This window comes from Phymastichus coffea, unplaced genomic scaffold (assembly GCF_024137745.1).
Source record: "Phymastichus coffea isolate CEN01 unplaced genomic scaffold, Cenicafe_Pcof_1.1 PCOF00043, whole genome shotgun sequence".
In the NCBI taxonomy this organism is placed as follows: domain Eukaryota; kingdom Metazoa; phylum Arthropoda; class Insecta; order Hymenoptera; family Eulophidae; genus Phymastichus; species Phymastichus coffea.
In genome coordinates this window covers 1789800-1805808 of record NW_026706854.1, presented here as the reverse complement: position 1 = coordinate 1805808, position 16009 = coordinate 1789800, and the positions used below count along the sequence as shown (strand labels likewise).

At 53.6% G+C, this 16009-nt stretch overlaps 2 protein-coding genes across 2 annotated transcripts; one reads left to right on the top strand and one right to left on the bottom strand.

Moving 5' to 3' along the window:
• Nucleotides 1-129: 129 nt before the first annotated feature.
• LOC131664349 (aminopeptidase N) lies at nucleotides 130-4928 on the bottom strand. Its single transcript, XM_058935367.1, has 15 exons — nucleotides 4786-4928; nucleotides 4475-4564; nucleotides 4140-4405; nucleotides 3869-4075; nucleotides 3652-3807; nucleotides 3255-3584; nucleotides 3039-3189; nucleotides 2845-2968; nucleotides 2689-2785; nucleotides 2418-2607; nucleotides 2123-2342; nucleotides 1770-2047; nucleotides 1503-1699; nucleotides 1247-1423; nucleotides 130-1169 (listed from the first exon to the last, which is right to left on the bottom strand). Exons 2-15 carry the CDS (start codon nucleotides 4541-4543, stop codon nucleotides 701-703), a joined length of 2931 nt encoding a protein of 976 aa, XP_058791350.1. The 5' UTR covers nucleotides 4544-4564; nucleotides 4786-4928; the 3' UTR covers nucleotides 130-700.
• Nucleotides 4929-6920: 1992 nt separating this feature from the next.
• On the top strand, nucleotides 6921-16006 carry LOC131664348 (thyrotropin-releasing hormone-degrading ectoenzyme-like). The gene is made up of 17 exons (XM_058935366.1): nucleotides 6921-7191; nucleotides 9320-9543; nucleotides 9613-9949; nucleotides 10501-10765; nucleotides 10874-11029; nucleotides 11307-11609; nucleotides 11731-11911; nucleotides 12006-12159; nucleotides 12261-12342; nucleotides 12410-12578; nucleotides 12781-13003; nucleotides 13086-13363; nucleotides 13433-13608; nucleotides 13684-13851; nucleotides 13913-14050; nucleotides 14110-14191; nucleotides 14265-16006. Exons 1-17 carry the CDS (start codon nucleotides 7095-7097, stop codon nucleotides 14430-14432), a joined length of 3201 nt encoding a protein of 1066 aa, XP_058791349.1. The 5' UTR covers nucleotides 6921-7094; the 3' UTR covers nucleotides 14433-16006.
• The last annotated feature ends 3 nt before the right edge of the window (nucleotides 16007-16009 follow it).

Sequence of the window (16009 nt, the reverse complement as noted above, 5' to 3'; positions counted from 1 at the left end):
AGGTTACCGATTGAAAAATTACCAACTACTCCGTTATCGCTGATTGGTCAAGACTGGCTCTGTTCGAATTGAAATCAATAAAGACGAGGGAAATTATTAATTTTAATCAATATCGTCTAAATAACAATCCATTTTACTAACTTTCTTTTTATTAAACGCTATAATTACATTATAATTAATAAAATTACCATCAAACTTATTTTGTAAGTAAACTGATATAAGGTTATCTTAATAACTAATCATCTTTTTATTGTTGTTGCGTAGTAGTAGAGGAATAAACTGGGCAAAGACGTATTGTACTGACAAAAAGCATTCTAGTATCATTACTCTTACGTGTAATAGATTTATATAAAAAAACACTTACTATTGCGGAATTTTTTCAAATTACAAATTTACAAGTAATACTAGTAATACGCTGCTATGAGACACTGTAATCAACTTAACTAAAACTCTTGGAGAATAAGAGGAAATAAAATACAAGAAATACGTTAAAACGAGGGGACACATTGATATATAAGAGGAACTGTGCTCTGTGTAATACAAAAGTCAAACTTAGCTTTGACAAACTTAAAATTAAGTTTTACCACTCGCTCGCTCCGTCCATTAAAAAATCAAGAAAAAGAGGAAGTAGAGGAGGAAGAGGAAGAGGAGCAGGAAGAAGGAGAATAAAGGAGAATAAAGAAGTCGGGAGTGGTAGGAATTAACTAGCAGGGGGAACAGCAGTGGCGTAAGAAGCATCCCGCTTGGGGCACGCGAGGGCTTGGCTCCAGTAGGCCAAGGCGTCCTTGTCGAATTGTAGGGGCCTGGCGGTGTGCTGGTCGAGCCACTGCCCGATCGCCGGCAGGTTCTTCTCGCTCCAGGCGAGTTCCTGCTTGATAGTCTCGGTGGCCTTGGGCGCCTCGCCCAGCTCGCTCTGGCGCACCTCGTACAGCTTCTCCACCATGTCCAGGCCTTGGCGGCTCTTGAAGAATCCCGTGGCCGAGTGCACGATGCCGGTCCACAAGTTGGACTTGTCGGCGAAGCGCTGCTTCACCGCGTCCCAGTTGTCGGTGAGGAACTTGTAGAGGGTGCTGTAGCCGTTCGTCTGGCCCGTCAGCATCGTGAAGATCAGGTGGATGTCAGCGTCCGTGAAGTTGGCGTTGCGCTCGATGATCGCCACCTTGAGCAGCCTGGAAAGCGACGCGGCAGGCGCGAGTGAAAAGCAGCGCGTTCGGGGTGGCTCGCGCCGAGGCGAGGGCGCGCTTACCGCTCGATCTTGGCGGGGTCCTTGGGGCAGCCGGCCAGGGTCTTGAGCAGGTAGGTGCGCTCGCTCTGCTTGCGCTCGGGGCTGCTCCTCGGGAAGTTGATGAAGCGCTGCAGGCCAAAGTCCCACTCGTCGTCGGTGCCCCACTTGAAGACCGGGCACATGAACTCGTTCGCCACCCTGCGCGCGCGACAATGCGGCGTTGACAAGGCTGCGCGCTCAAGGCGTCGAGGCGGCGGCGGGAGAAAGGCCAACTCACGGAATTCCTTTGTCGGGCTCCTTGTCGGCCATCCACTTGCCGAACTGCTCGCGCGCCTCGGCGATGCAGGGCTCGTAGCCGGCGCGACACAAGAAGTACCTGGCCAGGCCGCGCAGGTGGGGCTTCCACGAGGGCTCGCCCGTCGGGATCTCACAGGACTCCGTGTACATGGGCTGCAGCAGCGAGCGCGAGTAGTTCTGCAACGGGCACTCGCGGCGCGAATGAGACCGGCTGGAGCGGAGCGCCGACGGGGCGAGGAGCCATTACCGTGAACTTGTCGAAGACCGGCGAGCCCTCGATGCGCCGGCCGATGTGGTCGATCATCGTGAAGAAGGGCTCCCAGACCACGTGGCTCTTCTCGTGCCTGAGGAAGATGGTCATGTTGAGGGCGGTCTTGAAGTCCAGCTCGTCCGCGTAGGCCAAGTTCCAGGCGTCGTGGAGCAGCTTGGCGCGCGTCAGAATGGGTATCGTCTCGAACTGCGGTCCTTGCAGGTACTCCGAGAGCAGTTGCCAATTGCGCTGGTCGTAGTTGACGTGGAACAGGCCTGGGCACCGCGACAACCACCAGACTGAGTGCTGCGAGCGCGAGCCGCGAGACAGGCCGAGGAAGCTCGCCTTACCGATCTCCTCGGGATTGACGATGATGAAGCTGTTCTCGTCGTCGACGTCGGCCACGTTGAGGCTAGTCATGCAGGTTTTCTCGCTGAGCAGCCAGGCCTTGGGCGCGTAGTCGCTCGAGTTCCACTTGTTCTGCGACTGTATGACCAGCGGTATGTTCCAGCAGTAGGCGTTGCTCTCGTAGGACTTGAGCGACTTGAGCGGTCCCCGCAGGTAGAGCTTCTGCAAGTAAAAGACGAGCTTCGGCAGGACTGGCGGCGGGGAGCGCAGCGGCACTCGGCGCGAAGCTCGGCGCACCTGACTGAAGCTGACGGTGCGGTTCTCGTAGTGGCGAGTGACGTGCACGAGCGGCAGCCTCTGCTGGTCCTCCCACGTGTCGGACACCTTGTCGATGGTCAGCCCGTTGGGCAGGGCGTTCGTCTGCTTGGCCACGAAATCCAGGCTGTCGTAGATGTCCTTGTAGACGAATACCCCGGGCGTCGGATTCCTTGACAAAACAAAGAGAACGTGACGATAAGCGCTCTCGGGCAGATCTCCTCCGGCCTTGTCGCGTGCGTGCGCGTATTACGTCTCGGGCGAGGACGGCATGCGCACGAAACGCTGCATGCTCCTCTTGAAGTTGTCCTTGCCGAGGATGTAGTAGAACATGCGGAAGATGAGCTCGACTGAAAGCACACACCCGCTGCGGCGTCACCAAGAGCGAGTAGCCGCGCTTGCTACTCACTCTTGGTGCTCTTGACGTCGCGCATCAGGCCGGCGCCCAGCGCGCCGTGGTCCTTGCCGTAGCCGTAGTACAGCGAGTAGAGGATGTTCATCGGCCACTTGCCCTTCAGCTCGTCCGGGTTGATCTGCCGACAAGCGCACCGTTGATCGACCATCGGTCGTCGCCAGCGGCGCCGGCCCGGCGCGAGCACTTACGTCCATGGTCGCCTTGCAGGCCAAGAACGAGTTGAGGCCCTTGCCGTGCCAGGCGTCCAGCCAGCGCGCCGGCGTCTTGCTCTGGCCGATCCACTGGTAGGTCAGCTCGTAGGCCGCGTTCCACACCAGCGGACTGCTCAGCTCGCCCTCCCTGCGCGCAAGCGAACGAGGTGGTCAGCCGCGCGACTGCCGCGGCAACGCTCGGCAGCAACGTACTTGAACATCATCAGTCCCCAGTTGTCCGAGGCCTTGGTGGCCGTGTAGGTGGGCAGCGCGACTACGTCCAGCTTCGGCACGTTGATCGAACTGTTGAAATAGTCCTGCAGGTAGTTGACGATGGTGACCATCTTGTCCGGGACGTCCTTGAGCGCCTCCACGTAGTCCTTGCGCCCCCAGACGCGAACCTCTAGCTCCCGGCCGTCCATTGCGTTGACCTTCTTCGAGGGCAGAATCATCTCGAAGTCGGATATGACGAACGCCAATTGATAGGTTGTCATGTCGGGGGTCTGCGCGAAGGTCTCCTTCACGAGATCCGCCTCGCCCGGCCTGCGGATCGCGTCAGCGGCGTTATTCTCATCGACGTTGACGCGGAGGGAGCGAGGCGTTTGCTTACACGGGGATGCTCGACACCACGGGCATGTTGGACAGCGCGACGTAACTTTTGGCGTGGGTCAACGTCAGCTGGAATTTGCTGCGGTACTTGATCTCGTCGAAGCTCGGGAACATCTTGCGCGCGTTGTTCAGGCGCAGATAGGTCGCCACGTAAGTGCTAAAGATGGACAGCGTGATTGCAGCGACAGCCTCCTCGGCGGCTCCCGGAAAATACTCACTGCTTCTGCTTGTTCACGTCCATGTAGTCGTACATAAACATGCCCGCGGTCTCGTTGCTCGTGATGTTGCCCATGTAGGTGATGTCGATCTCGCAGACGGCGTTGCGCCTCTGCATCTTGTCCAGATGGATGATCAGCTCGCGCTGCATCGGGCTGCGCTCGACCTTGGTGATTTTCACGCTGACCGGTGCCTTTTCCTCCTTGCTACTGTGACAATCCACCTTCTCAATGCTTTTCCCCGCTGTGCTCCCGTCGGCGACGTTCCACTTACGCGCTGTCCTCTTCGTCGTCGGCGACGTCGTTCATCCTCGTCACGCGTACGTTGCTGTGGTCGATCTGCAAATCCGGGTGCACGTACAGGGTGATCTTGTCTTGGCGCTCGGTCCAGGTGACGTTGATGCGCACGCGACCTTTGAACTTGGCCTCCTGCATCAACGGCTCGATCTCCAGGTTGTAACTTTCGGGCTTCAAATCATCGCAGATGCACGTCGAACCGAGCTTGTATTGCTCGTTCAAGTCCACGCTTCGTTCCGGCCTCTGATGTCGGAGGGAAAACAATTACACGGCCGTTCTTTCCTCGTGGTACGTATTTATGACTGGACTTACTTTTGGAAGAGCGTCGATGGCTATCACTAAAATTAGGGATATCCCTAATTTTAAGGCGGATCGCCTCATTTCGCTTACTTTTTCTTACAGCTGGAGAAGGAAGCAATCGAAAGAAATGGTTAATTATTTTCGACGTTGAATTCTTGTTAAAAAGTAAAAGCAGTTCATCGAGTGAAAAATAAATAATTTGAATAATTGCTAGCGGCGGCACAACTAAATGCGGCACTTGCGGCCGAAAATCTAAGAGATCGATACCGAAATCACAGCTGCGCGGAACTCTAGAATAAAATAGAAAAGGGAAGAGAGAACACCTGTGAAGAAATCACTGCAAGAAGCGCGGAATGAGAGGAAAAAAACAAAAAAAAGTGTGTATGGAAATCGATGCGCGATCGTTGGTGTCGGTCGGCTAACTGTTGAGTGTTAGAAACCAAAGTGTCGTAGGTTGTAAAATCGGAGGGGAAGAAAGAAAAATCGCCGTGTACAAGAGAGAGAAGAGAGAGAGAGAGAGAGAGAGAGAGAGAGATGATCGGTGTCAGAGCAGAGTTTAAACGACGCACGTCCGCAGCTCGTTATTCAATTGCCGGCGGATGAAAGGGCTACCTGCTATCTATTATCTGACCCTCTGACGTCAGCTCGCAAATTCCGCGTGCGCGAGTACGCGGGGAAGACGCGGGGAAGGGTGACCGCGCGTACCAGTCGACATAATTACACTTATTACTTATATACACCACGCGGAAGAGGCCCATTGCTATGCTATATACCGCGACGCGTATACGTACGGATTGTTATTTGCGGCTAACGAGCTGTCGTCGTTGCTTTATTGAACGTACAGGATCGCCGCGCGTTCGCGAAAAAGACAAAAAAAAAAAACGAAAAACGTGCGCGAGCACGACTTTTTCGCGGAGATAAGGATTTGTTCTGCCTTTTGCTTTTTATCTCGACCACACTTGTTTTCAAGCAGTTTGCCGCCGATGTAAAATCGTCAGCAACGACAAAGGAATTCTTTTATCTTAATTGCAATTTAACTGAACGCACGACGTCTCATTAATCGGGCTCTTACCGAGGCCTGCAAATTGTTCGATCGAGCGAAAGGCAGCGCAGGTGGCTGTGCTTTCGTCATGCCATACGGCTCGAAACAACCGTCCTACGAGAGATTCTCCGGCAATGTGGTGCAAGTTGGGCCACGGCGAGAAAACGAGGGGGCTGAACATTTGGATGTGCGCGCGTACGCGCGCGTGGCGAGCGACCTTCGACGTAGATTACCTTCCCCCATTGTACACTCAATCGGCAGCTTGGCAGCGCTTGACCGAGTATCGCCGTGGAAGATTTTTCGACGGTGCAGCGAGGCCGAACGCATTAACTCACTGGAGGCCGCGCGCGCGCGTGCCACGCTGATTTCTTTTTCGGCGCGGTCGAACTCCGAGGCTCCGAAGCGACGAGCTGATCAATGCGCAAATTACCGCGTTGTCGGCGCTAATCGTACAGTCCGCTCGCGAGTACTTGGTCGTGGATCGATTAAAAGTATGTCGTTGAGTACTCCTTCACTGGCTATTCTCGACAACGGGCTTTGCCGTCAGTTCGCTCGGCAACGACGCCACCTCCCGATCGTACGAATACCCGATGAAAATGTTCGTGTTCCGCGGGCTACCGGCCGAAAAAAAAGGAAAAAAAAAATGCACTCGACGCGAATGAATGATCGAGCATCGTGCTCTCCTCGCTGACAGCAGAAAACACCGCGAGTTATATACGCTCGCGTTCAGGCAGCGATTTTCGAGCACATAGTTACACATTACATGCTGCTGCGCTGCGCAGAGGCGGCTGTTAGCGGGCCGATTCTCTCTCTCTCTCTCTCTCTCTCTCTCTCTCTTTCTCTCTCATCGCGTCGTACGTATGTGCGCGCGAGTAATTTTGATAACGAGATAGATTTGTGCCCGGTCATCCCAAACTACATACTGTCCTCTCGCAACATCCTGCCTAGCGCGCGCGCGGCTCTCATCATGCCTCGAAAAAGAAGAAGAAGACGAAGAAGAAGATGCGAAAAAGAAAAACAGAAACCCGCGCGTGACGCAACGATACGCGAGCGCGGTTTTTCGTCGATGCGCGCCTGCCAAGTCCAAACACAAGCGGACGCTGGAGGCGCAAAAGCAGTTCAGGCATTGCGTAATCGGCGGCCAATAAACAGCTGGAGAAGCGCGGTTAAGCGCGAACGGAGGAGAGAAGCGCGCTGCTCGGCCGCGTAAAGCGTCGGCGAGGAGGACGGGAGGACGGGAGGACGGGAGGACGGGCGCATTCTGCCGTTCTGGCGCACATCCGAATCGGCAGCTCGGCTCGGCGCGCGCGAAAATGCCGTCGCGGCCGTCGTCGCCGTCGCGCGGAGTAGGCACGTGCGACACAGGAGGGGGCGTCCGTCCGCGCAGGTGGAAGTACTAATTGCGCTCTACCTGTCGGCCGCGCGCACAGTAGCGACGTGTGCGCGGACGCCGCGCGATCACGCGAGTGCTCCTTGCTTCTTGTCGCGCCGGACGACGCTCCTGGCCGAACTCGGCCTCGCTCACAGCTCCGACTGCGGATCGGCCCTCGCCCGTGCGCACACCGACCTCGCCGCCATCGGCACGCAAGGATGAGGCGAGGAAGCGTCAGCACTCACGCCGATGACGCCCGGCGGCTCTGTAAGGACCAGCGGCTCTCGGCTGGCCCGTGGGCGCCGCGCGATCCAGGCGAGTCCGCACCCTCGGCCGAGCCATCGTCGAGCGCGCCGCCCACGGGAAGCACTCGGCTCGCCGAGCGACGGGCGACGATCGTCTCTCGGTTTATCTGGCATTCGTCCGGCCGACCGCGAGCGTTTTACGCACGCTTTATCGCCGCCGCCGCGCTCCGCCGATTTCGCACGCGCCGCCACGCGACGGCCCGATAAGCCTTGCCCTCGCAGCTTCTTATCGAGAGAAACGTGTGTTGCCATTCGCCAGCGGTTATTAATCTCCGGGCTGCATTTTCCTCTCTCGTTTCTCTCGTTTTTCGCGTTCGCTTGTGCCCGTTGCCAGCCGCCTGCGACGCCGCGGTCTTTCGAGCAGCGCGCACGTTTCGCGCGTTCGTTGCGATCTCTCGTCGTCGCGGGCCGCTCGGGGCAGGCGCGGCGTCGAGCGCGCCGTTCGAGGTTACCGCGGGTAAAAGGTCTCGCTGCGCGCTAAGTCGCGAGAGCGTCGACGCTCATTCACTCGCTCGCTCATTCATTCGCTCGGCTTTACGTAAGAGCATTGGTTTATCGTTGAACGATGCATCGCAGGCGCGCGCGCGCGCGCATACGCGTGAAAAACAATTTTTGCCGTCTTGCTCGGAAATGACGCGAGGAGAACACCCGGCGGTCGAGGGAGAGGCGGAATCGCCGTTCGACGCAGCCTGCCGAGGACGGGCCGGCCGGCGATTCGGCGCGCGCATCTCTGCTGGTCGTCCGCGCGAGAGACGAGGGACCCGCCCGCGGTGGCGAGAAAAAATAAGCATGCACCGTTAAGCAGCGGGAGGTCGCGCGCGCCGCGCTGACCTTCGGCGGCGCGGCATTACGCGTCACACACACACACAGCGCGACGCTCGCGCTCTCCGCTATAGCGCTTCCGGAGATCAAAGCAAACGATATCCGTCCGCCAGGCCGCGCATCCCGCAATCTTTTGTGTCCGTCGCGTCCAGCGCGCGGCTCGCGACTTTTCGTCGAACTCGTTACCGACGCGCGCCGGCCGGGCTCGCTCGCCTTGCGGAACTGGCATTTTCGGAGAAGCCGTTATTGCCCGCGATCGGATGCTCGCTCGGCTGATCGTGCGAGCGAATCGAACAGAAAAAATCACTCTCTTCTTCGCCGTACTCGTAGCAATTACCCGATTGAGCGCAACGAGCCGGCGAGTGCGTGATATCATCGTCGGCCGAGCAAATTTTTCCACGCGTCACATATTTTGCAGAGTTTGTTAGATGGGTTGGAATGAATTTAGTTTTAATAAAGACTTCTGTCTTCGTGACTTGAGCCTCAAATATTTACCTTGAAAAGTACACGGCTGTCGTATCTACGTGTCAATAACTCAAAACATCTGCGTTCACCTACTTTTTTTCTTTTTTTCTCTTTGACGCTGTGACTGATATCTCTCTTACGTTCCTCCGATTGCAAAAGAAAACAGTTTCTCGAGAATTTAAAAATCTTTTATTATTCACTTCGCGCAGCGCTTCGGCAAATGATAGCGTAATTCCGAGCGATGGAGAATAATAGGAAGTATATGTCAGTCGTATAGTTGTCTTCATAAAATGACTGATAACTTAATTAAAGAGTAGGTCGCCGGCTAATAGCATTTAATGCTAATGTGTGAACAACAGTCGTGAGATAATAGCTTTCGTCGAAATCTACATTTATTTAGCCATTAAACAATTGCAACTCGGCGTTTCAGTCAATGAAAGAAAACAATGGATCCGCGATAAATAACAATTACACGGTCGCGCGCGGCCGCGTTACTGCCCGTGCTCCGAATTTTCTTTTCCACCACCTCTTGCAGCCGACGGTAATTATAATATATCTTCTCGCGTCCGTCGTCATAATTTTTCGGGGGAATCGTAAAAAGGCACCTGTTGCGATAATGCAACGATCGAGTCCGGGATGCGCAGGCGGAAGTCGATTGTTCGGAGAATGCGCGCGCCGCATTTGCATAAGAAAAAGAAGGCGATATTCAGCTCGGCACCGCACAAATGCATAATTCATCGGCCGCGCGGCGGCGTCGCGTCGAAATTGGGCCTAGAGGACGCGCGCCTCGTCTGCGCCTCGTCTGCGCCTCTCTTTACCTTTCGGCAAAAGCAATCCCGTGACAATTGCAGCTACGGGTATGGCGACGCACGAGTACCACCGCAACAACAGCGTCGGCGGCATAAGCAGCGCGAGTAATCGTCACGAGTTCCACATGAACGACGTGATCTACGAGAGACCCGGCGGCTGTTTCGTTACTTATCGCAAGATCGCCTTTGGCTTTGTCTTCGTGCTCGCCGTGCTCATTGCCGCTGGATTTCTCGCCGTGCACTTCTCGTCGCTGCCGGAGGAGAAGGTAAGTTGGTTGCGTAATCTCGGCAGTCTTTTCCCCTCGGCGAGCCTGATCGCTTTGTCTTCCGAACAGACTGTTACTCCTGAACAAGTGTTGAGTAGCGAGCAGTATTTGCCGGACAAGTACGAGCTTCGGCAGGGCATCAAGCCGGAGAGATATCGCTTGGAACTCGAGCCGTTGGAATTAATCAATGGTCGAACGAGATTGAAAGGTCGCATGGCCATCGAGTTTTCCAACACGATTGCTAGCGGTGACATTGGCAGCGAGCAGGCCAAACGACTGGTGCTTAATTCCAAGCATCTTCGGATACAGAACGTCAAGCTCGTCAGTGTTGATCTTCATCTTAACAGTGACGACGACGACGACGACGATCATGGTGCTAGGCGACTTCGCAGAGACGTCGAGGCCGGTGAGTTTTTATTTTTTCCCATTTGTTTAGCTTCGTCTTTACTCGCTAGCCTATTTTCTTCGTTTTCCTTCAACTTTCCTTTTCTCTGCACATTTAGCTATGCAAAATAACTGATTCGAGAATTCTTCCGCCGAGCTATCGCAAATTCTCGCAATTACGTTACATATTTTCCTCGATCATTACAGTTATTTTTTAAAGCTCCGCAGTGATTGACTGAGGTTTGAGCTGTCGCGCAATGAAGAACAATGCAACTTATGTGACTGAAGCGAAAACAGCGAAAATACCTTTTCTATTTACACAAACGAAGTAATGAATCTAGTAAAGCAAGCTAAAACAAATATCTTTCTTTGTGCAAAGAAAACCAACTCCTAAAGAAGCTATTGCACAAACAAACTTTTAAAATTTTTGTACGCACTGACCCCGTATTCAATAGAGTTTTTGCACTAGAAATCATTACAACGTGTAATCGAAGCCAATGAAAAATTTCAATAAACAGTTGATTCGTTCTTCAGCGTTAATTCAATGCAAACTTTAATTTGACGACAATACAGAAATCTCCAAAGTGCCTGCAAACGCGACGATGGATGATCAATCGCACATCGACTCGCGATTCCGCCAGCGAGTGGCAGACGAGCCCAGTCCTGAAGACGTGTTTCGCATTATCGGCAACACGACCGACGAGACGACCGGCATCTATATGCTCGAGCTTGCGAGTGCACTTACGAACGGCACCTACTCGTTACAAATCGAGTACGAGACAACTGTCGACCACAGAGCTTTATTCGCGAGAAACTTGACACACGAGAGTAACGAAAGGTAGTTTATCTCGCTCTCACAATAAACACCAAAATTCTAGCGTCTCTGGCGCAATCTCTCTCTCTCTCTCTCTCTCTCTCTCTCTCTCTCTCTCTCTCTCTCTCTTAGGTTGATCTTAGTGTCAAAACTCAAGCCAGCGAACGCGCCGCGACTTTTCCCCACCCTCGACGAGGTACATCTCAAGGCGAGCTTCGTACTCAGGATCGTACACTCGAGTGACACCAAGGCACTATCGAACGCTCCGCCCGCAAACTCCAGCAGCCCGTAAGTACCTACCAACAGATAATACCATTTACGAGAAGGAGAATGTTACGCGCTGCCACGCGTTGCTCAGTTCCCGTATGTAGCTGCTCCTCTCGGCTACGAGCCCCGTATCGATCCCATCGCCCTCTCCGAGAGGCAGCTTAACTTTGCCTGGCTTCTGACGCGACGTCGGATCGTTGCTCGACTAAAGACTTTGGCTTAGTTACGCACTCGCCCGTGGCCTCGTCCACTTTGGCAGCATGTGATGATAGAGCGACTTTTTCTCGGGAATCATCAGCTCGGAGAACACGATGCTCGACGAGTTCGCGCAGACGCCCGACATATCCCCGCACAATTTGGCCTTCGTCGTCGGCGACTTCGAGCAGCTGAGCGAGCTCTCGGTCAACAATCAGAGCATCGTTCTTTGGGGCGCCGCCGAGCACATGGGCCAGGAGTTTTATCTGCACCAGAAGATCGCCAAAGTCGTGCAAGCGTGGGAGAGCCTGTTCGTCGGCGTGCCGAAGCTCATCGAGAAGCTCGACATCGTGGCGCTGCCGGTGAATTACGATGGGGCTTCGGCGCCCGGACTGATCGTCGTCAGGTATTTACGAGCGTCGAGTGCGTTACAATCGAACGGTCAAGTCTCGAGACCGCGAGATGCTTTGGTGCTTTTGTGCTCCGTATTTGTCGTCGAGTGCAATGAATTTCACCCTTGGACGCAGAGACTCGCTATTCTTCACACCGACGCAGGCAGCCACGGCCACAAAAGCGGACGCTCTATTAAACCTCATCGGCCTGATTGGTCAGCAATGGTTGGGCGCTTCGGTCGACGCGCGCAACTGGACCGACGCATGGTACGTCGAAGGCTCCGAGCTCTATCTCCAGCACGCTCTTCTCGAAAAGGCAAGTCGTTCGGTGTTTCCGCAAACGCTTCATTGCCACCGTTGGTCAATCGTAACGAGAGACTATTTTGCGGACGGGACACTCGACAGTGCAGATTGACGAGGAGCTCGAGGTGTCGGACAGCTTCCTCGTGAACGTGCAGTTGGAGTCGATGGAGAACGACGGTTACAATTTGTCAAAAGCACTGGATTCGTCGGTGGACCGTCATCGGATCGAAGCCTTCGATCTGCCGGACATCTACGGCAAGGGTGAGCGAACGAAATATCTCGGGGTTTTTCTCTCCTCGTTTTTCTCTCTGACGCGGGTCCACGTTAACGGATCGGCGTGTCCGCTCTGTCGTTCGACGCAGGTGCCTGCCTGATAAGCATGCTGCACAGCGCGGTGAGGAGGAGCGCCTTCAAGCAGGCGTACTCGGACTTTCTGCGGAGATGGTGAGCGTGGAGACGAATGTCGCGCAGTCGTGGGTCGAGCCGGGCACAAGCGTCGATCGTTTTTCAGGCAGCACTCGAGCGCGGACTCGGACGTGTTCCTGAACGCGATGACGCTTCACAAGCAGATCGACGACACGAAAATGGTCGAGGCCTTTCGCAGCTGGGCGCGCCAGCCTGGCTACCCGATGATCAGCGTCGCTTGGAATCGCGAGAACGGATCCGTCACTATCAGGCAGGTAAGCTCCCACTTCTGCTTGCTCTCGGCCGACACGACAGCCGCGATTTCCAGCCGCGCTCGCACACGAGCGAGAGTCCATTCTCGCGTGCTCCCCACGAAACACGTGCGCGCGCCAGCTTTACGACCCACGTAAAGGCCCTCCGCTTGTTGAGCAAGCCGACCCATGATGGTCCGTGTGCACGCGCGCCGCTGTTTTGCAGGCCAAATTCATATTCGACCAGTTGAGCGTGGCCGAGAAAGAGCTGGCGATGGGCGAGAAGGAGGGCCAGGCGTTGTGGTGGGTGCCGCTGACTTACGTCACCGACGCGCAGCACTGGCGCGAGCCCAAGACGCTGTGGCTGAAGGCCGAGGGGGAGGGGCGGCTGGATAACGTGAGGCGGGCCGACGGCGCGGACTGGATCCTCTTCAACGTCAACAAAACGGGTTGGTTGGCGGCGCGAAGAGCCTCCGGCGCTCTGTCGTGTTCGCGCAGGCAAGTAACGCGAGTGGTGCGATTCACGCGCAGGCTACTATCGAGTGAACTACGACGCGCCGACGTGGCGGGCGCTCACGGAGGCGCTGCGGGCCAACCACGCGGCCTTCCCGGCGGCAACGCGGGCGTCCTTGATCGACGACGCGCTCAGCCTCGCGCGCCAGGGCAGCCTCGATTACGAGACGGCGCTCGAGCTGCTGCACTACCTGGGCCCCAGCGAGCGGCAGTTCGGCCCGTGGAAGGCGCTCGAGAAGCACGTGCTGCAGCTCGACTTCGCTCTCTACGAGACGCCTGCCTATCCGGCCTTTCAGGTGCGCACCGCTTGCAGCGAGATCGCCGTCGTGGCGCCTAGCTCACACGCGTCCTTCTGTCTCCTCCAGGAGTACATGCAGCAGCTGATCTCCAAATTCTACGACGAGAACGAGCCGAAAATCGAGCAGGGCTCGCCGCTGACGATGCTGGCGGTGCGCCTCGCCTGCACCTTCGAGTACCAGAAGTGCACCAGCTGGGCGAAGAGCAAGTGGGAGGACATCTTCGCGAGGAACCACGAGAACACGTGAGTCAGCGGCGAGCGGCACTCGGCGAGCGACAGCACGGCGAGCAGAGAAAAACAAAGCAGCGAACGTTGCAGGATACCGAAGCATGCGCGGGAGACGGTGTACTGCGAGGGTGCCCAGCGGGGCGGCCAGGAGGAGCTGCAGTACCTGATGTCGAAATTCGAGAGCACTCGAGACAGGGACGAGAAAGACCGGCTGCTGTCCGCACTCGGCTGCTTCCAGACTCCCTGGATTCTGCAAAAGTGAGCGCTTCGAGCCGCGCGCGAACGTAGCCTCCTAACGTCCATCGCGTGTGCATTGCAGAGTGCTCAACGAGATCCTCGAGGAGAAGTACGGCGAGGGCGACGTCCGCGCCATATTACGTTCCTACGCCAAGAATCCAGCTGCCGCTCTCACCGCTCGCCGATTCATTCACGAGCATTGGCTGACTATGGTCGAGAGGTGAGTGTCTTGTTCTCCTCTGAGACGACCGCTCGCACCTGTGACATTTCTTTTGGCAGGTTCAAAGATTCCTACTGGACTTTGAGGGCATTCGTCGACGCGTCGACTAGGCTGCTGTTCACTGCGCACGACATGGAAGAGGTACGATACGTTCGCGTTGTCGCAGATCCGCGCGCGAACGAGCGAATCGGTGACGTTTGATTTTTACCGACAGTTCAAAGCCTTCGTCGACAAGTACTACGATCAAATGGTGTCGATGGGTTACCATCACTGGGTAGCGCTGAACGAGGTCAAGGCCGAATCCTGGTCGAAGAGACTCAAAGACGTCACCGACGACATCCAGGCTTGGTTCACCAATCACACCACGAGCAGCGACGTGTAACCCCAAAGTTCCAGCCTTTAGCGATCTACTTACTTGAACATATTCCTATTCCACGAGCCACTGCTACAAGCAATTCGCGTTCACAGTGGTATCCTACTTATAAGACTAGTACTTACAACAACGATTTGTACATATGCTATTCCATGTATATATACCTCATCTATATACTTAAATGAGCAAAAATGGCTGATAAATGAGAAATGACGATTGCATTGGGAGAAGGTTGACAAGGAAAAAAAGTGAGAAAGAGACATTATCATATCTACCACAACAATTTTTATTTCTTCGAATGCTTTTGTCAAGCATAATTATAAAACCAAGCAACAACTTTATCTCGTTTTCTATATTTTGTTTTGTCTGTTTTGTTCATTATTATTATTTGTTCTTCGCTTATTATCCTAAAACGACACTCGTCATTATTTGTTGTTTCTCTTTTATAATAATAGGTACATATTTAACAAATCTTTATATACGATTACACATAAGAACCGTATCTAACGATCACATAATTATCCATTGCTTACCTTAATCGACTATCGGTTTTTTTATTAATATATAACTTCGCATGCGCACGTGCTACAATGACAATCTTTGGTTGCTTCTTGAAAACGAAAGAGTACGATGACAAATCAACGACATGCGTTACGCATCTCTTTGCTCGACGATCGTTTCTTGGTTGCGTATGATCTCTCGCTTTAAATTTCTTATTCGTTTGTTGTCTAAGTTGTTCACCTCTCTTCTCCCCCCCTCTCTCTTTCTCTCGTTTACACGTATATAAGTGGTTAAATCGTTTATTATTTATCGTTTATAGTTATGATAATTTTGTGGTAATGATTTTAGCAGTGTGTGTATATAGAATAATTGTCTATAGATTGAGCGCGGATATCTATATTCTATTGTTACCTAGAGTACTTGTTATCGTCACCGCTAAAACGATTAATTGTTACACATCTTTGTTAACTTTTAGTTTTACTTGTCTTTCGCTCGACTTTTTCATGAAACCCAAGAGTCGTTGGACTCCTCGCGAGTCTGGCAAAATACTGCCTTTCTGTCTTTCAACTTTGATATTTTTAACTGCTCTTATAAAAAATAAATACTAGACTACAATAACTCTTCGTGAAAATTGAGAAAATTCATTTATTTCCATTATTTTTTATTTCGAGAGGCATCTTTTGCTCGGTGGGTTTCACGCGAAAGTCGGCATATTACAATTGAGTTTTGCAACAGCGAAGATACTTATATAAGAGGCCGCACGACTTATATATTATACGTACATGTCCTAATTCTGTATTTTTACAACGAAGAGACACCGTGTTTCATAACAATGTAACGTACAACGATTTCGGGACCTTTCGTCCGCGACACATGCTTACAACAACACTCTTGTTCCTCGCTGCGCTTACTCGCTGCTGTTTCTGGTTCTCCCGTCTCTCTGGCGTGACAAATGCCGAGCTCGAGGTATTTTATTTACACATGTTATTATTATTATTTACAGCTGCCTGCATTTGAACGTGCCACCCCTTCAACCGCCCGAGATGCGAAACGCGCCAATAAAGTTTCGAATTCGCCAAGTGTTT

What these genes read in the sequence shown, in the direction of transcription:
- LOC131664349 (XM_058935367.1), bottom strand. Translation starts at nt 4,543, where the DNA reads ATGAGGCGATCCGCCTTAAAATTAGGGATATCCCTAATTTTAGTGATA. An exon ending in GACGACGAAGAGGACAGCGC is followed by an intron (nt 4,076 to 4,139) that starts GTAAGTGGAACG and finishes GGATTGTCACAG; the next exon opens with TAGCAAGGAGGAAAAGGCAC. An exon ending in CCTGCAAGGCGACCATGGAC is followed by an intron (nt 2,969 to 3,038) that starts GTAAGTGCTCGC and finishes GCTTGTCGGCAG; the next exon opens with ATCAACCCGGACGAGCTGAA.
- LOC131664348 (XM_058935366.1), top strand. Translation starts at nt 7,095, where the DNA reads ATGAGGCGAGGAAGCGTCAGCACTCACGCCGATGACGCCCGGCGGCTC. An exon ending in ACACACGAGAGTAACGAAAG is followed by an intron (nt 10,766 to 10,873) that starts GTAGTTTATCTC and finishes TCTCTCTCTTAG; the next exon opens with GTTGATCTTAGTGTCAAAAC. An exon ending in CTGCCTATCCGGCCTTTCAG is followed by an intron (nt 13,364 to 13,432) that starts GTGCGCACCGCT and finishes TGTCTCCTCCAG; the next exon opens with GAGTACATGCAGCAGCTGAT.